We start from the raw sequence: 23,715 nt of genomic DNA, 5'->3' as shown, positions 1-23,715 counted from the left end.
TCAGTCTAATTTCTTTCAGGTCTTTTACTGAATTCCATGGCTATTTAATGTGCATTTTAGATACAAAGGCAGTCTGGTTCTTTAACTGTGGCTAAGGTAACAGAATAAATAAGTTACATCCACTATCATCTCAAAAACACACATTTGATGGCAGCTTGTCAATGGCAAACAATGAGAGCCCTTTTTTTTGACAACTGCTAAAACAGGGACATGGATATGAATTAGGCAGTGGTGCCAAATAAAGTGATTTTCTAGACTGACTGGTTTTCACTGTAGAAAAAAGCACACCTCAAACTGCTTAAGATTTACGGTATTAACAGAGACAAAGTCATTACTGAGTCAAAAGGATAATCCATTCAATCCAGAATTCCAACTCCAATGGCTGCAACAAAGAAAACCTAAAGTAAATACATGAATTTCTGGACAGGAAATTTAGGGGGGAGGGGGAAAAACATGAGTTCCCAGCCTTTAATTTTTGCCATACAATGTTTTGTGTGCAGACCATGATCAAAATGGCCAATCCTGCCCCAGATTTTGGTAGGCACCCTCATATTCTAGATTTGGCTGGTAAATTATTGATAAAGGAACCCATAAACTAAATAATGAACTAATGTTTTTGCCCTACAAGTTGTACTACAAATTATTTGAATAAAAATCTGATCTAAAGACATAGACCCTCCCTGCCCCCAACACATACAACTCTCAAAAAAATTACCTCACCTGGGATCTTCTTTAGTTATCGACAGTTTTTAGTTAGAACTGTGCTAAATGCTGAGGTAGAGCTACGTTGTTCAGATAGATTATAATCTCTGCCCCACATGGGGCTCACAAGCTTTACATTATCTAGCTTCTATATCTTGAAAGAGCAACTGCTGGGGGGCACAAATGGGACCACAAGCACCCATATTGCTCATTTAGGAATCCCTTAATAAATACACACCCCAAACTGCAAAGACCCAGAGTTGATATAAAGACAGGCACACTCTAGGTATATCCAATCTGGGGCACAACTTGCCTTAAGAGTTCAAGTCAAATTTACTCAGACAAACTTCCAGAATCTTCAAGTAATTGATCTTCCTGTTACTGACTTGGAAAAGAAGGTGAAGAAAAAGGAACTCAAATGAGAATGCATGGGGACCTAATATACATGCCTAAAAGAGGATTATAAGGATTCACGTCAGCAGGGTGTTGACAAATGGGGAGTCAGAAAATCCCAGGTGAAGGCAGACTGGTGGAAGACATAAGATAAAATCCATGATTTACCCAATTTAAAGGAGGTTCCCTGCTGGGTTATTATTCTAGGTTACTTTGGAGATTTTGGTCACCCCACAGAGGAAGAGGAATTGCTAGTCTGATGAAGGACTCCAAGTTGTAGCCTCTCAGCCAAAAGTAGCCAGCCAAGAGGGGAACTCCCTTCCTGAACAAATTTTGGGGACACTCACAGAGTGGGTAAAGGCACAAAGACATACTGCAAAGATAAGGAATCCCCATGGAGGGGCAGATTCTATTTAATAGAATATATCTATTCTATATATTCTATAAGATAGAAATATTTAACAGTCAATATTGAATGAATTCTCCATAGCACTAATTTAGAACTTCCTTTCCTTGGATTCCTCTGAATTCCCAGGGGCTACCTTGCCCAGCTGAATAGGTGGATGGATGCTTCCCAAGAGAGACTCAAAGTGCAAAAACATCCCAGTACCCCTTTGGCTTGCTGCTGTGGAAACAGTATTGGAAGGGAACAAGGATATATATCTTGGGAGATATATAGGATTTCTTAGGATTTCTCCTTTGGAGTTTCACGCCAAAGAGGATTCAGAGCATTCAAAGTCAGAGCAATCAGCAGATCAGTAAGACAGACAGAAGCAGAGAAAAACAGAAAGCTGATGGATAATTGCAGCTAAAGCTAAGCCCAGGCTCAGTTTCTAAGAGTACACATGCCACTGAAAGTAAAGAGCTAAATGGGAAGGGAAATAGACAGCATTTAATCTTTTCTATTGTCTGTGATTTTTGTGGCGCCTTAGAATCAGGGCCATAACTACAAAATAATGAGGATACTTCTAGTATATAGGATACTCCATCTACTCCCAATAGCAACATTTTACTGTGGCAGCTCAGTTCATTCTAAATCCTCATAAAATGAGAATACAACACTTGAAATAATCATCAAGAAATACAACCTGCAATGACAGGTGATACTTGAGTTGTCTGTCCAGTAACTGCTTTACTATTACGTGGCTTTGCAAAGATGAGCTTGGTGATTACTGGACCAGAAGTTGGTGTTCGAGTCTTCTTAGCAATCTGAAATATGCATAAAGAATTGAGATAAATCTCAAAATAAAAGATTTATAACATAACTGCTTATGCAAATATTCTTGCCTACATCAGACAACTGATTTTAACACAAGAAATGGTGTACCAACTGTAGAAAATCCAGTCATGACCAAAATGCAAATTGTTGAGCAGCAGGGACCATTTATGGTGGCATATTATAGGAGAAAGGTTAGTCATGAATTGGCAAAGTCTGAATGTGCCTCTGTTGAAAATATTCCAATTCAACAGCCCTGAAAAATACCATCTCTCGAACTTTCAGATATCACAAAAGAAATCACATGCTTTAAAAATGATGTGGGTATGTGTGTGTGTACACACATGAACTAATCTCATCCATTTTTCATATTTCCGGGACACCTCATGTGAACAACTTTCAAAGAATTAACAGACAATGCTAAATAGCACATGAGTACATGAATGAAAAGTGGGGCGTTAAAGGAAAAGAGGAAGGTACAAAATGATTGAATATTACATCAAAATTTGAAGATACTTTGGTGTAACTGTACTCTCCCAAGCAGTACGGGGCTCTGCACAAAATAAGCGCTCAATAAATAAACTGACTGACTGCAATTCTTCCTAGACAAATTCAATATTGTAGTCTTATTTAACATACATCCACTCCCTACCAAAATCTCAAGGACATATGAATTAAACATGCATTACATTTATACTGTATGATGCGTTTATGGCTGGCAGGTATGACAGAGTGAGTCGTGCAGCACAAACCTCTAACATTCTATTTAAATCCTTCATACAGGTACGGGATCCCAAAGTCTGTGTGACTGGACTGAAGCTCGTCTGCCACTGATGATGGGAGACACCATTAAATTCATAATTTTAAAAAGTAGTGCATAGACATGCCTGTGGAAGAGACCTATATAGCTGGCTGACTGAACGACTTCTGCATTATGTCCTCCTAAAAGCAATCAAAGCAAACGGGAATTGCAAAGGCCCTGTTTCAATCCCTAAATGCTTAATTTTGGGAAACACTGGCAGTGTGCCTTGCTAAATCTCAAACTGCTTTATTACCACCCATTTAAGGAAATGGGCCAAACTGTTCCTGAAGAACATTCAGGTAACAACAAATGCACTAGGTGCTGTACAGAACACAAAAGGAGAAAACGCAGCAGATTCAGATTTTAAATTGAATCATACACCTTTATCTTCAGACAAGGAATTCAAAATTAATGTAATTTACAATTTTGAGACATTGTTCTCTTATTCTAGTTTATAAAATATCTACTCAGCACATTCTTGGATTTTTCCCTTTGAAGTGTCAAAGTTATTATTCATAGCATGATCCGTCAACATTTTTCTCTAAGTTTCTTTCACAGCCTGCTTTTCATTATGGTTCCAGTCCATGAAAATACCTATCTCCCTACTATCGTATCATTCCAAACAATTTCAGTTCCACAGAAATCTACTCCCAGGCACAGAAACACTGCTCAAAATTTTCCTATCACAGCAGTCCAAATTAGCATTTTAGATCTGCCCAACTTTCATTCTGTATTATTGGCTGACCTCTTATCAATGTGGGAAACTATCTCCCTGGCATTTCTCATGGACTTCAATCTATTCGATCTTGCCATTTAAGCATTACCAAGTCCTCAAGAATGGTGACGGCCAAATAAAGAACTATGTAAGACACATCCAGAAAATTTATACTTATGACCCCAAAATTAATGAAGTTCAGTGCGCCACAATATGGTCTCCTATCATTACAGGAACAGAACTTCAAACAAACAGGAGTTCCTTCTGTTTGAGAATCAATGGCAGGAAGTGTTCTCGCATCTATGAAGACTACCATCTTTGGACAGCAGTTACATGCAAATAATCTCTCATCTAAAAAAAAAAAATCAGTTCTTGTCTCTGTGATAATTTCAGTAATTCTCATTTACATTTTTATAAGCATAAATCTACGCTTCCAAATGCAATATAAATTTAAACGTCACCACTAATATCCTCCTGCACATCATTCAATCTTTCAATGGTATGGACATTTACATAGCTCTTGATTGAAGGTTAGATTCAAAAGGCTTCCAGCTCCATTAAGGAACTCCCCCCCAAAAGGAAAATCATTTGTTTCCTTGGAAATTTGTCATGTGAGCATTAAGAGGAAATTTGCTTAACTTTTAATAAGAGAGTTGGCTCCAAAAATCGTCAGTCAGAAAATATGCAAAACTGTCAGACCTGGCAGCCTGTCAGACCAAAAATATGTTGCACCCATCACTGTGCCCAGCACTATTAAAAGCCACAGAGCTACAGACCACCTCAAATGCTAGAGGGTGATGTACAATAATAAACCTCTTGGCCAACAGGGAAACTAATGGCTTTCATGTCTCAATCCTACCATGTAAAAATTGAATCAGGCTCAGTGGAATGAGGACGGGCTTGGGAGTCTGAGGTCATGGGTTCGTATCCCAGCTTGTCAGCTGTGTGACTGTGGGCAAGTCACATAACTTCTATGGGGATTAAGACTGTGAGCCCCACGTGGAACAACCTGATTATCCTATATCTACCCCAGCGCTTAGAACAGTGCTCTGCACATAGTAAGCGCTTAACAAATACCAACATTATTATTATTATTTTCTCAGACATAGCTAGTCTTCACTGACAACTGCTGTAGGCAGCATTCTTTTTGAAATTTCAACTCAGCAACTGAGGCCCCACTTAAATTCAGAATTTCCAAGTGAGCCTCAAGTAAAATCCCAGTGCTTTAAGACAGTAATTCTGGATTCCAAGGACAGTAAATGGATCCCTATCTTCTGAATTAGTGTTCAATACACTGACAGGAGGAACGGGAAAAGGCACTGGACAAATGGAAGGGAAAATCAGCAGCTAATGGAACCCCTGGTGTCACAGCTGAACAGGGCCCTCTGGGGCAGGAATTAAAAGCTTTGAATCCCTTCTTCCCAAGCAAGGAGATGACAATCAACGGAATTTATTTATCGCCTACTGTGTGTAGAACACTGTACTATGCTCTTACAATCTCAAGAGGAAGACACAATGCCAGAGACATTTCAAAATGCTTAGGCTTCTACAGGGAAATAACGAGATTGAGGGTGCCCCCTCGCAGGACCTGAAACAGACCCCCAAATCCCCAGTAAAATACCTGACTCCCCCAATGATGGTGCCTTTCTTGACCTTTCTGTGTTTTCAAAGTTATCCATTCCCTTACTTGGATAATAATGTTGGTATTTGTTAAGTGCTTACTATGTGCCGAGCACTGTTCTAAGCACTGGGGTAGACAAAGGGGAATCAGGTTGTCCCACGTGGGGCTCACAATCTTGATCCCCATTTTACAGATGAGGTAACTGAGGCACTGAGAAGTTAAGTGACTTGCCCAAAGTCACACAGCTGGATATACGCCTTGGGGCTACAAAAGGTTCAGCTGGGAGTACATTTTGGAAGTAATTATTCTCATTCAATCTACTCAAACTAAAAAGGCACTCTCTTACCAACACTCCTGGGCAGGGATTGTATGCTTTGAAACAATGACCAGTCAAGCTGCCTGAGGTTAAAAAAAATTATTTGTAATTATGATATCCCAGCTGGCCAGGCTGCCTATGCTTAGTTAATTAATATCCAAATTTTAAACTGCACACTACCTTTATTGGTATTGAATTTTTCACCCACTTCCGCTAATACCAGAAAAAGCTCTATTTCCATTATAATCCTAAAATGCTCACGGTACTTCTTACATCAGATGCCATCTCAGAGTCTTTCTCCTCCCTGCTCAGAGCACATAAATTGAATTTTAAGTGTTCAGGTTAGAACTCAGATACCCAACCTTCCTCAAACAGTATATAGGATTTTACAGCCAGAAACAAGTATTCTTATAGCCTGGGCAAATTCCAGCAATTAAGACAAGTCCCACTCCAGCAACTAAAGGAACTAAGCCAAGTCCCATATCTAACGAACTTTTTAGGTACTTTTCACCTTTCCCTCCTGGGACCTGACTGGAGAATACCTAGAGCATGAAGGAAGGTGCTCCAAGAGGGAACACTGTTCTTTGGACTCATTCTGGACCAACAATTTCTGTGCTTTTGAGGTGACACTCAGAGTCTCTACTCCACTTCTGCTCTATATTAGACACTCAGGCAGACACAAAATTGGTGAAATTGGGTGAAGCAGCCTAAAGCTCCTGCCAGGTGCAAAAATACAATGATTAGTGCCTTGTTGAAATTGCTACTTGTCCTGATCTTCAAGTATGTGGATAAAAATGGATGTGATGAATGGATATCAGTGCTCATGTGGAGAAAACAAAACTGTTTCAATCTACCTCTTTCCCTTACTGGCGGGATCTTGCCAGTGAACTGAAGAGTGAAAAACGGAGTAGAGAAACAAGGATACAAGTAAGAAAGGGTGGGTTAGTTAGTAGGCAATTTTGTGACATTTTGTGAAGTTCCAAAACCTGATAAGTTTGTACCTACCCCAGCACTTAGTACAACACCTGACACATAGGAAGTGTTTGACAACCATAAAAAAGTAAATAAAATAAACACTACCAAGCAACATCCCAAGTTGTTCTTGAAAATAAAGAAACCCTCTTCATGACAAAGAATCCTGATGGCTCTCAAATGTTAAAATAAGCAGTAGTGATAAAGGGCAATTTAAAAACAAATGCACACACCAAAAGCAACCATGTGTCAGGTACACACTCATTCTTACAAAAGAACGCACCAAAAGCCACCCTCAGTTCATTACCCTTTTACCTGCACTGCTTTTAATTGCTGGGTCTGTAATACAGAAGACTGTGATGGAGTATTAATCAGCTGATTTCCTGGGGTCAAAGCTGAGACACCAATGACAGGTTTCACCTCAGGTCTCCCTCCAATGGTAACTACTTTGATTTGCTGCGATGGCAATTTAGAGTCTCCTAACGGAGTCTGAGACGTGGTTTTCGGAGTCTGGGGTAGTTGATTATGGGGCAGTGCTAAAACAATTGGCTGGCCAGACTTGCCCAAAGTCGTTACAATTAATTTTTGTCCATCTTGCTTAATAGCTGGATTGCCGAATTTAAGATCAGTTGTCTGTGACACTTTGTTTAGAATAATCTGATTGGCTGACACAGTCACGGGAGTCTGAGCACCGAGTTTTGGAAGGCCACCTGGAAAAGCAGATATCACTGTGGGGTTGGGATCAGTTTTAGAAACTGTGGTGTTCGCTGGAAGTTGGCTAGTATGGTTGCTGGACACTGTGACAGGTTCTGCAGCACTGGGCATAATAACTGTAGTTGTGGAGAAACTGGTGGTGCTTATGTTGACAATTTCTTCCAGTTCTGTTTCCATGGGAATTGAATCTCCCATAGGGGATGAAACAATGACAGCCTCAATACTATCATCTTCCACTAGAGCGATACCAGTGTCCATGATCTCCTCTGGAAGTAAGCTGTTCACCTCAGCTGACACCACCTCCATGATATAGCTACCGATTAGAAGTTGAGTATCGGGAACTGCAAAGAAAATTGAAAAAAAGGAATCAATTAAGAGGGGAAGTTTCTCAACAAAAAATTCACATTTGCCCAGCACAAAATTACCGTGGAAAACCATCTGGATTTAATCTTATCCATCATTTAATAGTAACAATCTGATCTGTAAAGTAGTCTTGCTCTTCGATGAATTAGAACAAATCTATAAATGGTATGTTACTACCTCAAAAGTATTACCAATTCACACCCACCCTTCAACCCTTGCTCCATTTTCCCAGGGCAGAGATTGTAGCTAACAGAACATGACTATCCTTTGGTACTTCACCCATCAGGGGAGCCACAGACATCATCAAGTTAACTCGAGACTGTAAACCCATTATGGGCAGGGAATGCGCCTGTTGTATTGTACTTTCCCAAGTGCTTAGTGCAGTGCTCCGTACAAAGTAAACACTCAATAAATACAATTGACTGGGTGACTGGTCATCGTAGGGGATGAGGGCTAATACTAACATTTAAAAGTATCATCCAATGCCTCATATTCATCACAAGCAGCATGGCAGAGTGGATACAGCACAGCCCTGGGAGTCAGAAGGTCATGGGTTCTAATCCTGGCTCCACCACTTGTCTGTTCTGTGACCTTGGGCAAGTCCCTTAACTTCTCTGTGCTTCAGCACCATGGCTCAGTGGAAAAAGCAAGGGCTGGGAGTCAGAGGTCACGGGTTCGAATCCTGGCTCTGCCACTTGTCAGCTGTGTGACTCTGGGCAAGTCACTTAACTTCTCTGTGTCTCAGTTACCTCATCTGTAAAATGGGGATTAAGACTGTGAGCCCCCATGTGGGACAACCTGATTACCCCGTATCTACCCCAGCACTTAGAACAGTGCTCTGCACAAAGTAAGTGCTTAACAAATACCAACATTATTATTATTATTATTAAAATGGGGATTGAGACTGTGAGTCCCATTTAGGACAGGGACTGTGTCCATCCCGATTGGCTTGTATCCACCCCAGTGCTTAGTACAGTGCCTGACACAGAGTAAGCGCTTGACAAATACCATAATTATTATCACAGCACCTGGTAGAGTGCCCTTTGGTTCAAACACAGTGCTGTTGACAAAAACAGGGATGAATGTAACAAACAGTATTCTGCCCAAAGTATTTTAAGGGAAATTCCCCAGCTAGTACCTACTAAGAGATTCAATAAAAACAGAACACCAGAAAAGCCAAAGAGTACTACATGAAGGCGATTTTCCCACCTAGCCCATACAGACAGAGTTCTCTTTCATCCCACACAGAACCAACTCCTGACAAGTTTTCCACCTACCCGGTTGGACTCCTCAGGGGATTGTGGCCCAGTTCTTCTTGACTGTGGCTTTCCAACCAAAAGCCTCTCAACCCGTTTACCTCCTGACTGACCTACCCCACAGAGCCAGGAATCACAGTTGTCGACTGCTCCACTAAGTAAACCAGGGATCGAAGCCGGGGCAGTATTGCACAGTGAGAGAGTCGTAAGAAATATTGGCCTTACAAGAGAAGAGCACCATTTCAAAAGTGTTAAAACTGCTAGAGCAGGAAATCCCTCTAACCTAAGTAGCTTTTAGATTGTGAGCCCCATAAGGAAGAGACCATGTTTAATTCCCAACTGTGTATTCTCTTCCAGAGCTTGGCAAACAATGAATGCTTAATAATAACCAATATAATGATGGTATTTGTTAAGTTTGTTTGTTTGTTTGTTAAGTGCTGAGGTAGAAACAAGGTTATCAGGTGTGGTCACATGGGGCTCACAATCTTAATCCCCATTTACAGATGAGGTAATTGAGGCTCAGAAGTGAAGTGACTTCACTACTATACTGGTGAGATATGAGTGTGATTATATATATAATCTAATATATATATACACTTTTCCTATGCACTAGAAGGGACCATTATGTGCACTGGGAACCTAAAAAGTCTGTTCTTTTTCAAGTTGCCAGTTCTGCCTCCTTGTCTCTCATTCCCGGTGAAGCGTCTGTTCCAAGGCAGCCACTCCTTGATTTTCATCCTGGCCTAAAACACTGCCTGAGGTTGTGTTTACTACATCCCTAAAACCTCCTTTTTTCTTCTTGCCTTCAGTTTCACAATTCAGCTCACCCTAGGGCAGCGGTTTGGGTATCCTGCTATCTGGTCTGGAGTCTGATACACACAGCCACTCCCCTCTGATAGTCTTCCAAAATCTTCCCAAACAGAGTGAAAGTACCTCATAGGCAGAGAATGTCTACACCAACTCTGTTCCAATGGGCTCTCCCAAGTTCTTAAAGTACAGTGCTCTGCACCTGGGAAGCACTCAGTAAATATGATTGATGGGTTCCAAAAGATGGGCTGGACTTCTTAATTGGGTTTTCTATGTCCTTGCCTATCATCGCATCATTGGCCAAGGGCTGCCTAAGTACAAGAATCCTGTGACAGGACTTAGCTCTGTGTTGCAAATATATGTTTTTGGTTGTGCACATGACTTCCCTGGTTGCAGGCTAGGACATCACCTCCATTCTTGAAACTGATTACCAGATCTTAAAAGTCTTTCTGCTATATTACTATGTAGTCAATAAAATGTCACTTTAGTTTAGTTTCCAGAAAAGCCGCGGGGTCTAATGGAAAGAGAAGGGGCTGGGAATCAGAGGATCTGGGTTCTGCATCCTGTGAGACCGTGGGGCAGTCACTTAACATCTCTTTACCTCAGTTTCCTCCCCTATAGAGAACAAAACCTGTTCTCCCACCTATTTATAATGTTGGTATTTGTTAAGCGCTTACTATGTGCCGAGCACTGTTCTAAGCGCTGGGGTAGACAAAGGGGAATCAGGATGTCCCACGTGGGGCTCACACTCTTAATCCCCATTTTACAGATGAGGTAACTGAGGCACAGAGAAGTTAAGTGACTTGCCCACAGTCACACAGCTGACAAGTGGCAGAGCTGGGATTCGAACTCATGACCTATTTAGACTGTGAAGCCTGAGTGTGGGAGGGATTTATGTCCGATTTGATCATCTGTACCTAGTCCAGTATAGTACTTGGCATGATGTAAGCACTAAACATATTACTATTATTTCTTTTGTCTGACAGGCTAAAGATGATGTTTATACTCAAGGGATGGTATTTGGTACATTCATAGCAAGAATAGGCCTTTGCCAATTCCACGCAGCTCATGACAGCATCTCTGCTAATTCAATTATGTCCATCCTCGACAAAATTTTTGGAGTCCACAACTTCTATGGAATTTTTTATGAGCTTACTATGTGACAGGCACTGTTCTAAACACAGAGATATAGATACAAGCTAATCAGGTTGGACACAGTTCATGTTCCACATGGGGCTCACAGTTTTAACCCCCATTTTAGAGATGAGGTAACCAAGGCACCGAGACATTGTGACTTGCTTAAGCATGCACTTTGCACTTCTCGTAAACACCGTGTTAAATTTAATGCCCTTCGCATATCGCTTGCTGTGACCGCTGGTGAGCCAGAAAGGTTGGCTCTGAGGGAAGACTTGAACGTTGACACACCTGCAGGGGTCCAGGGGAGATGACTTCTAAGAGGAGAATGCAATGGAACTGTAATTGGTAGATCAGGGCCATTAGTCAATGTAACAGGCAATGTAAAGGTTGGGGGAAATGCCTGTCCCTGCTGCTCTGTTATCCAAAAGGACAACCGAGAGCCAGGGCAGAGTGGACCTTCCTACGGGAATGCCCAAGCCTGTATTTGGCTGCTCACTCTCCTCCAAAGGGAAGTCAGAGACAGCCCGGGCTCGAGGGGACGCCTGGGCCACACCAGCCCATTAAGGACCTGAACACCGGACGGGACCTATCGTCCCGTGGTAGGAAACTCTATCCCCCGGGTTGACGGCTTAATGTCAGAAATCTCATCGCCTCTGAGTTGGAGGCTTAACAGAAGCAGAATCCTTTACTATTAATATGTTTTCTTTATAAATGTTTTCTTACTGTGATACTGAATATCTTGGATTATTCCATCGGTAAAGCTGAGTCATGAACTCCCCCCACCCCCCTAACTGACCCTACTGTGAGGTAACACTTGTCCAAGGTCACAGAGCAGACAAGTGGTGAAGCCAGGATTAAAATCCAGGTTCTTCTGACACCCAGGCCAGTGCTCTATTCACTAGACCATTCTGCTTCGCTGCACTGAGCAAGCAGCATGGCTTAATGGAAAGCGCACGGGCTTGGGATTCGGAGGATGTGGGTTCTAATCCTGACCTCACCACTTGTCAGCTGGGTGACTTTAGGAAAGTCACTTAACTTCTCTGTGCCTCAGATACCTCATCTGTAAAATGGGGATCAAGATTGTGAGCCCCACATGGGACAACCTGATTATCTTGTATCCTCCCCAGCTATTAGAACATTGCTTGGCACATAGTAAGCGCTTAACAAATACCATCATCATCACTGCAACTTGCGCACAATGCCAAACCTGTTCTTGAAGTTGCAAGTCACCTCACTCAATATTCCATTAACCAATAAAAACATTAACAGGAACATAGTATTAAATGTCCGCATAAACATGTTGCTATGGCTAGCTCCCTCCAGCGTCACTTAAGTTTTCCCAACAGCTAGGCACAGGCCACTGATATAGGGATATTGGTCAGAAATCCTCCAATATTTGGGTCGTTAGTTAAGAAATACTCCAGAGATTAATGTTAAGATTTGCTATGAAGAGCCTAAGAAAAAAGTCATGAAATGTGCTGATATAACAATGGCCACAAAAATACAAATTGTTAATTCTATGGTGCTTCCAGTGAGAATGTATGGATCTGAAAACTGAACAGTGAAAAAACAGGATAGAAAGAGCATCGATTCTTTCAAAACATGGTGATGGAGAAGGCTTTTATGGATACCATGGACTGCCCGAAAAACAAACAAATGGGTTTTGGAGCAAATTAAGCCGATTTGGTCTTCGGGAGGACAGATGACTTGATTTATATTAGCATATTTTGGACACATCATCAGGAGGACTGATTCTTTGAAGAAGAGACTAAATGCTAGGAAAAGTGCAGGGAAAATGTGGAAGATGCAGACCAGAGGCCAGAAGGATAGAAACCGTAACAACGACAACGGAAAAACCACTAGCAAGGTTGCAGATTATGGCAGAAGATGGGATATTCTGGAGAAAATACATCCATAGAGTCCCTATGAATCAGAGACAACTCGATGGCATTTGATAATGATAAGGATTAATTTACCCCCACCCAATTCAGCAGAAAGCTTGGGCCAGAGACATTTTGCTTGTGAGGATAGTGCAGCTGATCAAAACATCTCTTACCTAAATATAGGCACAGAATGCTATCCAACTAATAGCTAATTCTGGCTACAAGAACCATTAGTTTGGGGCAAATTTAGATGCTTAAATTTTAAACATCAGTTTAAGGAAATGACAGCACCTTCATGATAAAAAGAAATTCCCTTAAATGAAACTTACAAATGTTGTTCAAGTACTCTTTGTCATGACCAATACAGAACTCTTTTATATTCCCAAACAAACCCTGTCTTCCACCTGACTTTCCTGTCTTAGTAGACAGCAGCACCATCCTCTCTCAAGTCCGTAATCTTGGCATAGTTATCTTCATCTCCCTCATTCAACCCAACTAGTATATGCCATCAAATCCTTTTGGCTGAACCTTCACAACATTGTCCTTTTTACCCATCCAAACTGCTACCATATTAATCCAAACACTTATTTTATCCATCCTTGATTACTATATCAGCTTCCTTGCTGACCTCCCTGCGTCCTCTCCCTCCCCACTTCAATCCATACTACACTCTGCTGCCTGGATCATTTTTCTAGAAAATCGGTCCACATTTCCCCACTCCTCAAGACCCTCCAGTGACTGCCCATTCACTTCCACAAACAGAAATTCCTTACAATCAGCTTTAAAGTGTTCAATCACTGTGACCCCTCCTACCTTATCTCCCTGATTTCATGCTACAACCCAGTCCGCACACATGGTTCCTCTAATGCCAACGTATTCACTGTAGCTCCATTTTATGTATCGCGTCACCAACCTCTTGCCCATGTCCTGCTTGTCTGGAATGCCCTCCCTCTTCATATCCGACAATCACTCTCCCCACCTTCAAAGCCTTATTAAAAGCACAACTCCAAGAGGTCTTCCCTAAGCCCTCATTTTCTCTTCTCCCATTCATTTCTGTGTTGCCCTTGCGCTCGGATTTACTGGGTTTTTTTTTAACCCCTCCTTCAGTCCCACAGAACCTATGTACATATCTACAATTTATTTTTATTAATGCCTGCATCCCCTCTAGACTGTAACCTAGTTGTGGACAGGGAACATGTCTACCAACTCTTATGTTGTACTTTCTACAGAACTCTTTTAATGACTGATTATTCTTTATCAAGGTCTGGACAGAGAATGAGTGGCAGGGAGGCAGCTGAGCAGTGCCAGCCAGGCTCTGGTCAGCAAAGGGAGAGGAAACATGACCAAGCGGGAAGGACACACTCTTGGGAGTTAGAGGATCTGCATTTTAATCCCAGGCCTGCCACATGTCAGTTGTGTGTCTTTGAGCAAGTCACTTAACATCTCTACATTAGTTACCTCATCTGTAAAATGAGTACAAAATAAAATACAAAAGAGAGAGGGGATCTCTTGCCCACAAGACCAGCACAAAGTTGTCTGGTAAAAGCAAAGGAAGTGCTGCTGTGCCTAATCTGTTGGATTAAGAGTCAAAAAATCATTTTTATGCAAATAATTTGACTCCAGCATGTAATTTCTCCACTCCAACTACTGAAGAGGAAATTACTGATTCTTTAATTAATGACCCAAGCTCAGTTCTGGGTCTCTTCCTGTTCCCCATCAACACCCACTCCTTTGGAGAACTCATTTGCTTCCATGACTTCAACTACTACCTGCATATGGATGATTCCCAAATCTACCTCTCCAGCCCTGACCTCCCTCCTCCTCTGCAGTCTCTCTTTTCTTTCTGCCTTCAGGTCTCCTGTACTTGAATGTCCTGCTGACGACCCAAATTTAGCAGAACTAATCTTCACACCCAAACCCTGTCCTCCCTTGAACTTTCTCAACTCTGTAGCCAGCACCACCATCCTCCCTGTTTCACAAGACAAAACAGTTTCACAAGGTTATGACCTTGCCATTATCCTCACCTCATCTCTTTCATACAACTCATAATTTCAATGTCACCAAATCTTGTTGGCTTGACCTTAACAACATCACTAAAATCCATCTTTTCCTCTCCATACAGACTAACACATTAATCCAGGCATCTACCCTATCCCACCATGGTTACTGCATCAGCCTCCTTGCAGACCTCCCTGCCTCCTGTCTCTCCCAACTTGTCTATACTGCACTCTTCCGCTTGGATCATTTTTCTATAGAAGTGTTCAGTTCATGTTTCCCCACTCCTCAGGAACCTGCAGTGGTTGCCCATCAACCTCTGTAACAAACAGGAACTCCTTACCATTGGCTTTAAAGCATTCGACCACTTTACCCTCTAGAAGCAGCATGGCTCAGTGGAAAGAACCCAGGCTTGGGAGTCAGAGGTCATGGGTTCAAATCCCGGCTCTGCCACTTGTCTGCTGTGTGCCTGTGGGCAAGTCACTTCACTTCTCTGTGCCTCAGTTACCTCATCTGTAAAATGGGGATTAACTGTGAGCCTCACGTGGGACAATCTGATTACCCTGTATCTACCCCAGCGCTTAGAACAGTGCTCTGCACATAGTAAGCGCTTAACAAAAACCAACATTATTATTACCTTACCTTCCTGGGTTCCTACTACAACCCAGTCCACACTTTGTTCCTCTAATGCCAACCTATTCACTGTACCTCGTCTATGATATCGCCAACCCCTCGCCTACTTGTCAACTGTGTGACTGTGGGCAAGGTACTTAACTTCTCTGTGCCTCAGTTACCTCATCTGTAAAATGGGGGTCAAGACTGTGAGCCTCACGTAGGACAAGCTGATTACCCCGTATCTACCCCCGTGCTTAGAACAGTGCTCTGCACATAGTAAGAACTTAAATACCAACTTTATTATTACATCCTGCTTCTGGTCTGGAACTCCCTCCCCCTTCATATCCAACAGACTCTCCCCACCTTCAAAGCCTTATTGAAGGCACATCTCCCCCAAGAGGCCCTCCTCCACTAGGCCCTTTTTCCCCTTCTCCCACTCCCTTCTGCATCACCTTTGCACCCTTTACTCACCCCTCTTTCAGCCCCAGAACACTTACATACATAGCCGTAATTTATTTATATTGTCTGTCTCTCCCTCTAGACTACAGGCTCACTGTGGGCATTCATTTATTCGTATTTCCCGAGCGCTTACTGTGTGCAAAGCACTGTACTAAGCGCTTGGGAGAGTACAACAGAACAATCAAAAGACTCTGCTGCTTTCCCTATCCGTCATTTTGATGTTTGTCTCCCCTCTCTAGTTTGGAGCAAACTAGACAGCAGGTTTGACAGCAGGCATCACGTCTACCACCTCTACTGTAGTGTACTCTACCAAACATTTAGTAGAGTGCTCTGCACACAATAAGCACTCAATAAATACCACTGATTGATCTGAATGCCATCAAATTCAACAACTGAGTGCAATGAAAAAAAACTATCTTCTTTGGAAAATGTACTAGAGAAGCCAAATCTTGATTTCCCCAAGAATTTTCAGGAAATAACCCAGAAAACTAAACCCAAACCTTAGCTTTCACAATCTCAAAAACTGTTGGGAAACCATTTGGTATCCTTAAACACAAATGAAAAAAAAAACTTCAAAGGACCCCTGGAAATCAAGTACAATGGAGATTCTTCCCAAATTTTTGCTTTACACCACATGTAAATTCAATACTGTGCTCTCCTATAAAAGTGAGGGTTACATCCCCAACAAGCCCTACATTAAGAAAAATGTGTGTTACACACATACACCTTGATGGATGCATAACTGATTCTTCTAACAATACAGCCTGGCCTAGTAAAAAGAGTCATTCATTCAATAGTATTTATTGAGCGCTTACTATGTGCAGAGCACTGTACTAAGCACTGGGAATGTACAAATCGGTAACAGATAGAGACAGTCCCTGCCCTTCGATGGGCTTACAGTCTAATCGGGGGAGACAGACAAGAACAATAGCAATAAATAGAATCAAGATGTGCATAGGCACTACAGATTTGGAGTGAGCGGATACCTAAATTCTTTGAAGGGGCATACTCAAGGGGCTGTCTGAAGTGTCACTCAGCATGAGAACGTGAATCAAACGGTCAAGCAGTAGTTTTTAATAATGATGATGGTATTTAAGCGCTTACTATGTGCCAAGCATTGTTCTAAGCACTGGGAGACATACAAGGTTATCAGGTTGTCCCATGTGGGACTCAAGTCTTAATCCCCGTTTTGCAGATGTGGCAACTGAGGCACGGAAAAGCTGGGTGACTTGCCCAGGGTCATACAGCTGACAAGTGGCAGAGTAGCTATTAGAACACACAACCTCTGATTCCCAAGCCCGTGGTCTTTCCACTAAGCCACGCTGCTTCACTTCCAGGCCTGAGAGTCAGAAGGACCTGGGTTCTAATCCCAACTCTGCCACTTGTCTGCTGTGTGACTTTGGGAAAGTCTCTTGATTTCTCTGGGCCTCATTTACCTCATTAGTAAAATGGAGATTAAGACTGAGCCCCATGACAGACATGGACTGTGTCCCACCTGCTCAGCTTGCATATACTCCAGTGTTTAGTACAGTGCCTGGCACATAGTAAACACTTAAATACTATTTAAAAAACAAAAACAAAGAAAAAAAACATCCAAAACATCTCAGGGAATGTGTCTACCAACTCTGCTATATTAAATTTGCCCACGTAAAGTGCTTTGCACACAGTAAGCACTAAAATACTACTGATTGATTTACTTGTCCAAATTATCTCAGGAGATTTCCTATCTTTTCTAAGTATACTCCCCTCTCCTATTTCCCCAATCCCATCCCTTTGCATCTTATCAAACATTTGTCTCCTTCCTCCCTGACCACCATCTTCAACCACTCATTTTCCAATGGTTTCTTCCCCTCAGCTTTCAAACATATTCATGTATTCCCTATCCTTAAAAAAAAAACCAAACCCTCTCATGGCCCCATCTCTCCTTTCAACCATTCCCTTGCAAACACCTTGAGAGAGTTGTCTACACTTCCTCCAGTTTAGCTTCCACTCCCTTCGCTCCACGGAAACTTCCTTAAGGTCACTAATGCCCTCCTTTGTCTTCTACTCCACTCTAATCCTCCTCGATCTCCCAGCACCTTCAACACTGTGGACCAACCCCTTCTTCTTCAAACACTCTCTAATCCTGGCTTGAATTACACTGTCTTCTCCTGGTTCTTCTCCTATCTCTCGGTCCTCTCCTTAAGTCTCTTTTGCAGGCTTCTCCTGTCTTCCACTCTCTGAACTGCGGGAGTCCCGAAAGGACATTACTGGAACTCCTTCCATTCTCCATCTCCATCTTGGAGAGCTCATTCAACCTCAACTACCATCTCTTATGAGGATGATTACCCAAACTACCTCTCCAGTCCTGACATCTCTCCTCTGCAGCAACTCCTAATCACCTACTTCAAAGCATTCACCATCCCCATACCTCACTGATTTCCTACTACAACCAAGTCTGCATACTTTGTTCCTCTAATGTCAACTTACTCACTGTACTTCGATCTCATCTGTCTCTCCGCGAACCGCTTGCCCACATCCTCCCTCTGTCCTGGAACTCCCTAACCCTTCATATACAATAAGCCACCACTCTACTCACCTTCAAAGCTTTACTAAAATCATACCTCCTCCGAGAGACCTCCCCTGACTAAGCCCTTATTTCTCCTACTCTCTTCTGTGTCATCTCTGCACTGGAACTGATATTTGCACCTTACAGTCATCCCAACCTCCTCCCTATAGTATTTATGTATATATCTGTAATTTATTTTAATGCCTGCCTCCCCCTCTAAACTGTGAGCTCCTTATAGACAGGGAACATGTCTACCAACTCTACTACACTATACCCTCCCAAGTGCTTAGTACAGTGTCTGATCTGCAGACTTGTATTTCCTCCTGCTTTCAGGACATCTCTACTTGGATACTCTGCCAACACCTCAAATTTAGTGCATCCAAAACAGAACTCCTCTTCCCACTCAAACCTCATCCTCCCCATCTTTCCCCCACACTATCCTCCCTGTCTCACAAGCCCAGAACCTCTGCATCATCCTTGACTCATCTCTCTCATTCAACTCACATATTCAATCTGTCCCCAAATCCTGTTGGTCCCATCTTAACAATCCTGCTAAAGTCTGCCCTTTCTTCTCCATCTAAACAGCAACCATAGTGATCCAAACACTTATACCATCCCACCTTGACTACTGAGTCAACCTCCTTATTAACCTCCCAGCCTCCTGTCTCTCCCCACTCCAGTCCTTACTTCACCCTGTTGCCTGGGTCACTTTTCTTTTTTTTTTTTTTTAAAAAAAATAATACACAGTCAAAAAATGTTCAGTTCACATTTCCCCACTCCTAAAGACTCTTCAGTGGTTGCCCACCCACTTTCATATTAAACAGAAATTCTTTTCCCCTGGCTTTAAGGCAGTTAATTATCTCTCCCCTTCCTATCTTACCTTGCTGACCAACTACAACCCAACCTACACCCTTCAATGCTATAAGGTCAAATCTACTCAGTGTAACTCAATCTCATCTATGTTGCTACCAACGCCTTGCCTGTGTCTTCCCTCTTCACATAGGACAGAACACCACTCTCCCTACCTTCAAAGCCTTATTAAAATCATATCTCCTCCAAGAGGCCTTCCCTAACCCCTTATCTCCCCTACTACCTCTTCTGCATCGCCTATGCACTTGATATTCACCCCACCTCAGCACCGTAGCACTTACAAGCATATTTGTTACTTTTATGCCTGACTCCCCCTCTAGATTGTAATCTCCTGTGGGCAGGGAATGTGTCTGCCATCTCTTCTGTACTGTATTCTCCCAGGTGGCTTAGTATAGTCCTCTACCCACAGTAAGCACTCAATAAATACCACTGATTGAAGCAGCAGGAAAGAGGGTGCAATGGCTCCAGATGTATCCTTATTGCCTGGTGAGGATGAACTGAATTGTGATAGGGCAACAAGGAAGGAAAATTCTTTCCCTGATATTGCTTTGGGCCTGATGGAGGAGGAGGCAGCTACAACGCAGCAGGGAGAAGGAATTCATTCACTTAGATGGGTGCTGAGAGACAGCATGAACCCAGAGAAGACGAGTTAATTCACTGTGCAACACCTGGGAAAACAAAATAGTAGAGATATTCATACATTCTCAAGTCCCTTCCTCTTCAACTAACTTCCCTCCTTTTCTCCTCGTTACTACACGTCATTCTTATATGATCACATAATCACCTCGCCCATGCTTTAATATAACAGAATTTGAGGGGGAAAAAGTAGGGCAATTACAATAAAAAAATACAATTTTTAATAAAGGTACAACAACAAAAAATACTAGCTAAGAGATAAGAAACAAAGGATAAAGACGAACAATCTCTCAGCTAATCAGATTAGACAGTCCATGTTCCACGTGTGGTTCCTTAGTTTTAATCCCCATTTTACAGAAGAGGTAACTAAGGCACAGAGAAGTGAAGTGTCTTGCCCAAGGTCACACAGCAGACATGTGATGGAGCTGGGATTAGAAATCACGTCCTCCTGCCCACCCAGGCCTGTGCTCTACTCTCTAGGACATGCTCCTTCTCTAAGTACATAAGTGCTGTGGCACTAATACATACCTCAATCTCGTTTATCTTGCTGAGGACCCTTCACCCATGTCCTGTCTTTGGCCTGGAACTCCTTTCCCCTTCATATCGGACAGACCACTTCCCCCACTTTTTTTTTTAAATATCTAAGCACTTACTATGTTCATTCATTCAATCGTATTTGAGTGCTTACTGTGTTCAGAGCATTGAACTAAGCGCTTGGAAAGTACAATTCGGCAACTGAGACAATCCCTACCCAAAAACGGGCTCACAGTCTAGAAGGGGGAGACAGACGACAAAACAAAACAAATAGACAGGGATCAATACCATCAAAATAGATAAATAAAATCATAGATATATACATATCATTAGTAAAAAAGAGAAATAAATATCTACAAATATATACAAATACTGTGGAGAGGGAAAGGGGGTAAAGCAGAGGGAGGGAGTAGGGGCAATGGGGAGATGAGGAGGAACAGAGGGAAAGGGAGGGCTCAATCTGGGAAGGCCTCTTGGAGGAGGCAAGCCCTTAGTAGGGCTTTGAAGAGGGGAAGAGAGTTAGTTTGGTCAGAGGTAGGAGGAAGTGGGCCAGGGGTCGATGGCGGGACAGGCAAAAATGAAGCACAGTGAGGAGGTTAGCAGCAGGGGAGCAGAGGGTGCAGGGTGGACTATAGACGGAGAGAAGGGAGATGAGGTAGGAGGGGGCAAGGTGATGGAGAGCTTTGAAGCCAATAGTGAGGAGTTTTGCTTCATGTGAAGGTTGATAGGAGAGAAGGGAGATGAGGTAGGAGGGGGCAAGGTGATGGAGAGCTTTGAAGCCAATAGTGAGGAGTTTTGCTTCATGTGAAGGTTGATAGGAGAGAAGGGAGATGAGGTAGGAGGGGGCAAGGTGATGGAGAGCTTTGAAGCCAATAGTGAGGAGTTTTGCTTCATGTGAAGGTTGATAGGCAACCACTGAAGAATGGCAACCACTGAAGATTTTTGGGAGGAGAGTGACAGGCCCAGTGCGTTTCTGAGGAAAGATAATCCGGGCAGCAGAGAGAAGAACAGACTGAAGCGGGGAGAGACAGGAGGATGGGAGATCAGAGAGGAGGCTAATGCAATAATCCAGTTGGGATATTATGAGAGATTGTACCAGCAAGGTAGCAGTTTGGATGGAGAGGAAAGGGCGGATCTTAGCAACATTGTGAAGGTGAGACCGGCAGGTTTTGGTGACGGATTGGATGTGTGGGGCTAATGAGAGAGTACAGTCAAGGATGACACCGAGTTTGCGGGCCTGTGAGACGGGAAGGATGGTAGTGCCGTCCACAGTGATGGGAAAGTCAGGGAGAGAACAGGGTTTGGGAGGGAAGATAAGGAGCTCAGTCTTGGACATGTTGAGCTTTAAGTGGCAGGCGGACATTCGGGTGGAGATGTCCTGAAGGCAGGAGGAGATACGAGCTTGGAAGGAGGGAGAGAGAACAGGGATGACAGGCCCTGTACTGAGCACTGGGGTAGATACTCAAGAATCAGGTTGGACACAGTCCCTGCTCCACCTGGGGAAGTTAAGTGACTTGCCCAAGGTCACACAGCAGACAAGTGGCAGAGCCAGGATTAAAACCAGATCCTTCTGACTCCCAGGCTTGTGCTCTATCCTCTATCCTGCTTCTCAATAAATATGATTGATTAAAATTGAGTATTTGGGTGGTAGCCATCCCTATTTCGAGTCTATACTGATCCAGAAGTGGAAAGGGAAGCGCAGCAGCTGCCAGCAAAAACAGATGCTGCCCAGCCAGTGAAGCTGCCAATGTTCAGGGTCAGGCATGGAAGGCAAAGGCTGGGGTGGCCAGGCCTGGAAGGCAAAGGCTGGGGTGGCAGAAAAACACATATTGGTGTTTTTCCCTGTGAGGCCCAAAAGCTCAGAGGCCTAACTGATCTCACTGTTGGGTGGAGCTACACAACAGGGCTCCAGATAAAAAAAACAACCACCCTTCAGGCCTTATGTGGAGCTGGACCTCAGGATTTGGTCTGGGGCACGACCTACCAATGAGAATTCATTGCTCAGGAAACATGGAGTTACTTGCATTATAAGGTGAGGCAGAATGACCTGTTCAATTATGTGGCTAATTTATATTTTAAAATGTCTTAGTAATTTGTACATTCAAATCGATATAGGTTAACCTACCTGCTCTAAATCCAAATGTCCATCTTTTGTTACTTGGGCATTTCTCCTAGCTGTGGGCCAATCCTGTCACTCATGGTCACACCCAACAAGCAAATGGGCCTAGAATCTGCACCTGCTGACTCCCAATCCCATGATCTACTAAACCACACTAGCTGACTCATAGTGGCATTCATTTCTTGTTCTTGTTTTACATTGACAATTCACTTTTAAATTTAAAGTGTTGAATTTTGATATGCTTGTGTCCCTCTCTGAGGGCATAACCATTATTATTTGTATTCTCAAATGATAAGCAGAGTAGAAATTGCTTATGGTAGGTTCTCACTCCTTAAATGGTCCTTGTCAGTGTGGCCTAGTGGAAAGAGCCTAGGCCTGGGAGTCAGAGGACATGGGTTCTAATCCTGGACTGCTACATGTCTCTGTACCTGCTGTGTGACCTTGGGCAAGTCACTTAACTTTTCTGTGTCTCAGTTACCTCACTTGTAAAATGGGGATTCCATATCTGATCTCCCTCTTTCTTAGACTGTGAGCCCTGAGTGGGACAGGGACTGTGTCTGGCCTGATTAACTTGTCTTTTCCCCAGGGCTTAGAACAGTGCTTGACACATAGTAAGAGCTTAACAATACCACGATAATAATAACGACACCAACAAGGGATTGGCCAGGTGTGGCATCGCTATCATCCATACAGGGGGAGGATAAATGGTCTGAGAAGGATGGTTTACGACGATGGGATCTGGAATCACCATATTTTCAAGAGGTCTTTCTGCATTAGAAGGTTGCAGGCTGTAGGCTCCATCTGATCAGGAATCATATCTACCAATTCTGCCCTACTTAGCTCATCATAATGCTCTGCACACAATCATTCATTCAGTCACATTTATTGAACGCTTACTAGTGCAGAGCACTGTACTAAACACTTGGGAAAGTACAATACAGCAATAAAGAGCAACAATCCCAAACACACAACGAGCTCAATGAGAAGCAGCATGGCCTAGTGGAAAGAACATGGGGCCGGGAGTCAAAGGACCTGTACTCTA

At 42.9% G+C, this 23,715-nt stretch overlaps 1 protein-coding gene across 1 annotated transcript in view; it reads right to left on the bottom strand.

The window, feature by feature from the left end:
• LIN54 (lin-54 DREAM MuvB core complex component) overlaps positions 1–23,715 on the bottom strand; it is an 88,632-nt gene that overhangs the window by 55,021 nt on the left and 9,896 nt on the right. Inside the window, exons 2-3 of the mRNA XM_029060551.2 lie at positions 7,053–7,792; positions 2,184–2,304 (exon numbers count right to left, since the gene is read on the bottom strand). Of these exons, the coding sequence (XP_028916384.1) occupies positions 2,184–2,304; positions 7,053–7,792 (861 nt within the window). The remainder of the gene's footprint in view (positions 1–2,183; positions 2,305–7,052; positions 7,793–23,715) is intronic.

This window comes from Ornithorhynchus anatinus, chromosome 3 (genome assembly GCF_004115215.2).
Source record: "Ornithorhynchus anatinus isolate Pmale09 chromosome 3, mOrnAna1.pri.v4, whole genome shotgun sequence".
NCBI classification, from domain to species: domain Eukaryota; kingdom Metazoa; phylum Chordata; class Mammalia; order Monotremata; family Ornithorhynchidae; genus Ornithorhynchus; species Ornithorhynchus anatinus.
The sequence above is the reverse complement of the archived record's forward strand: the minus strand, read 5'-3'. Positions and strand labels throughout refer to the sequence as shown.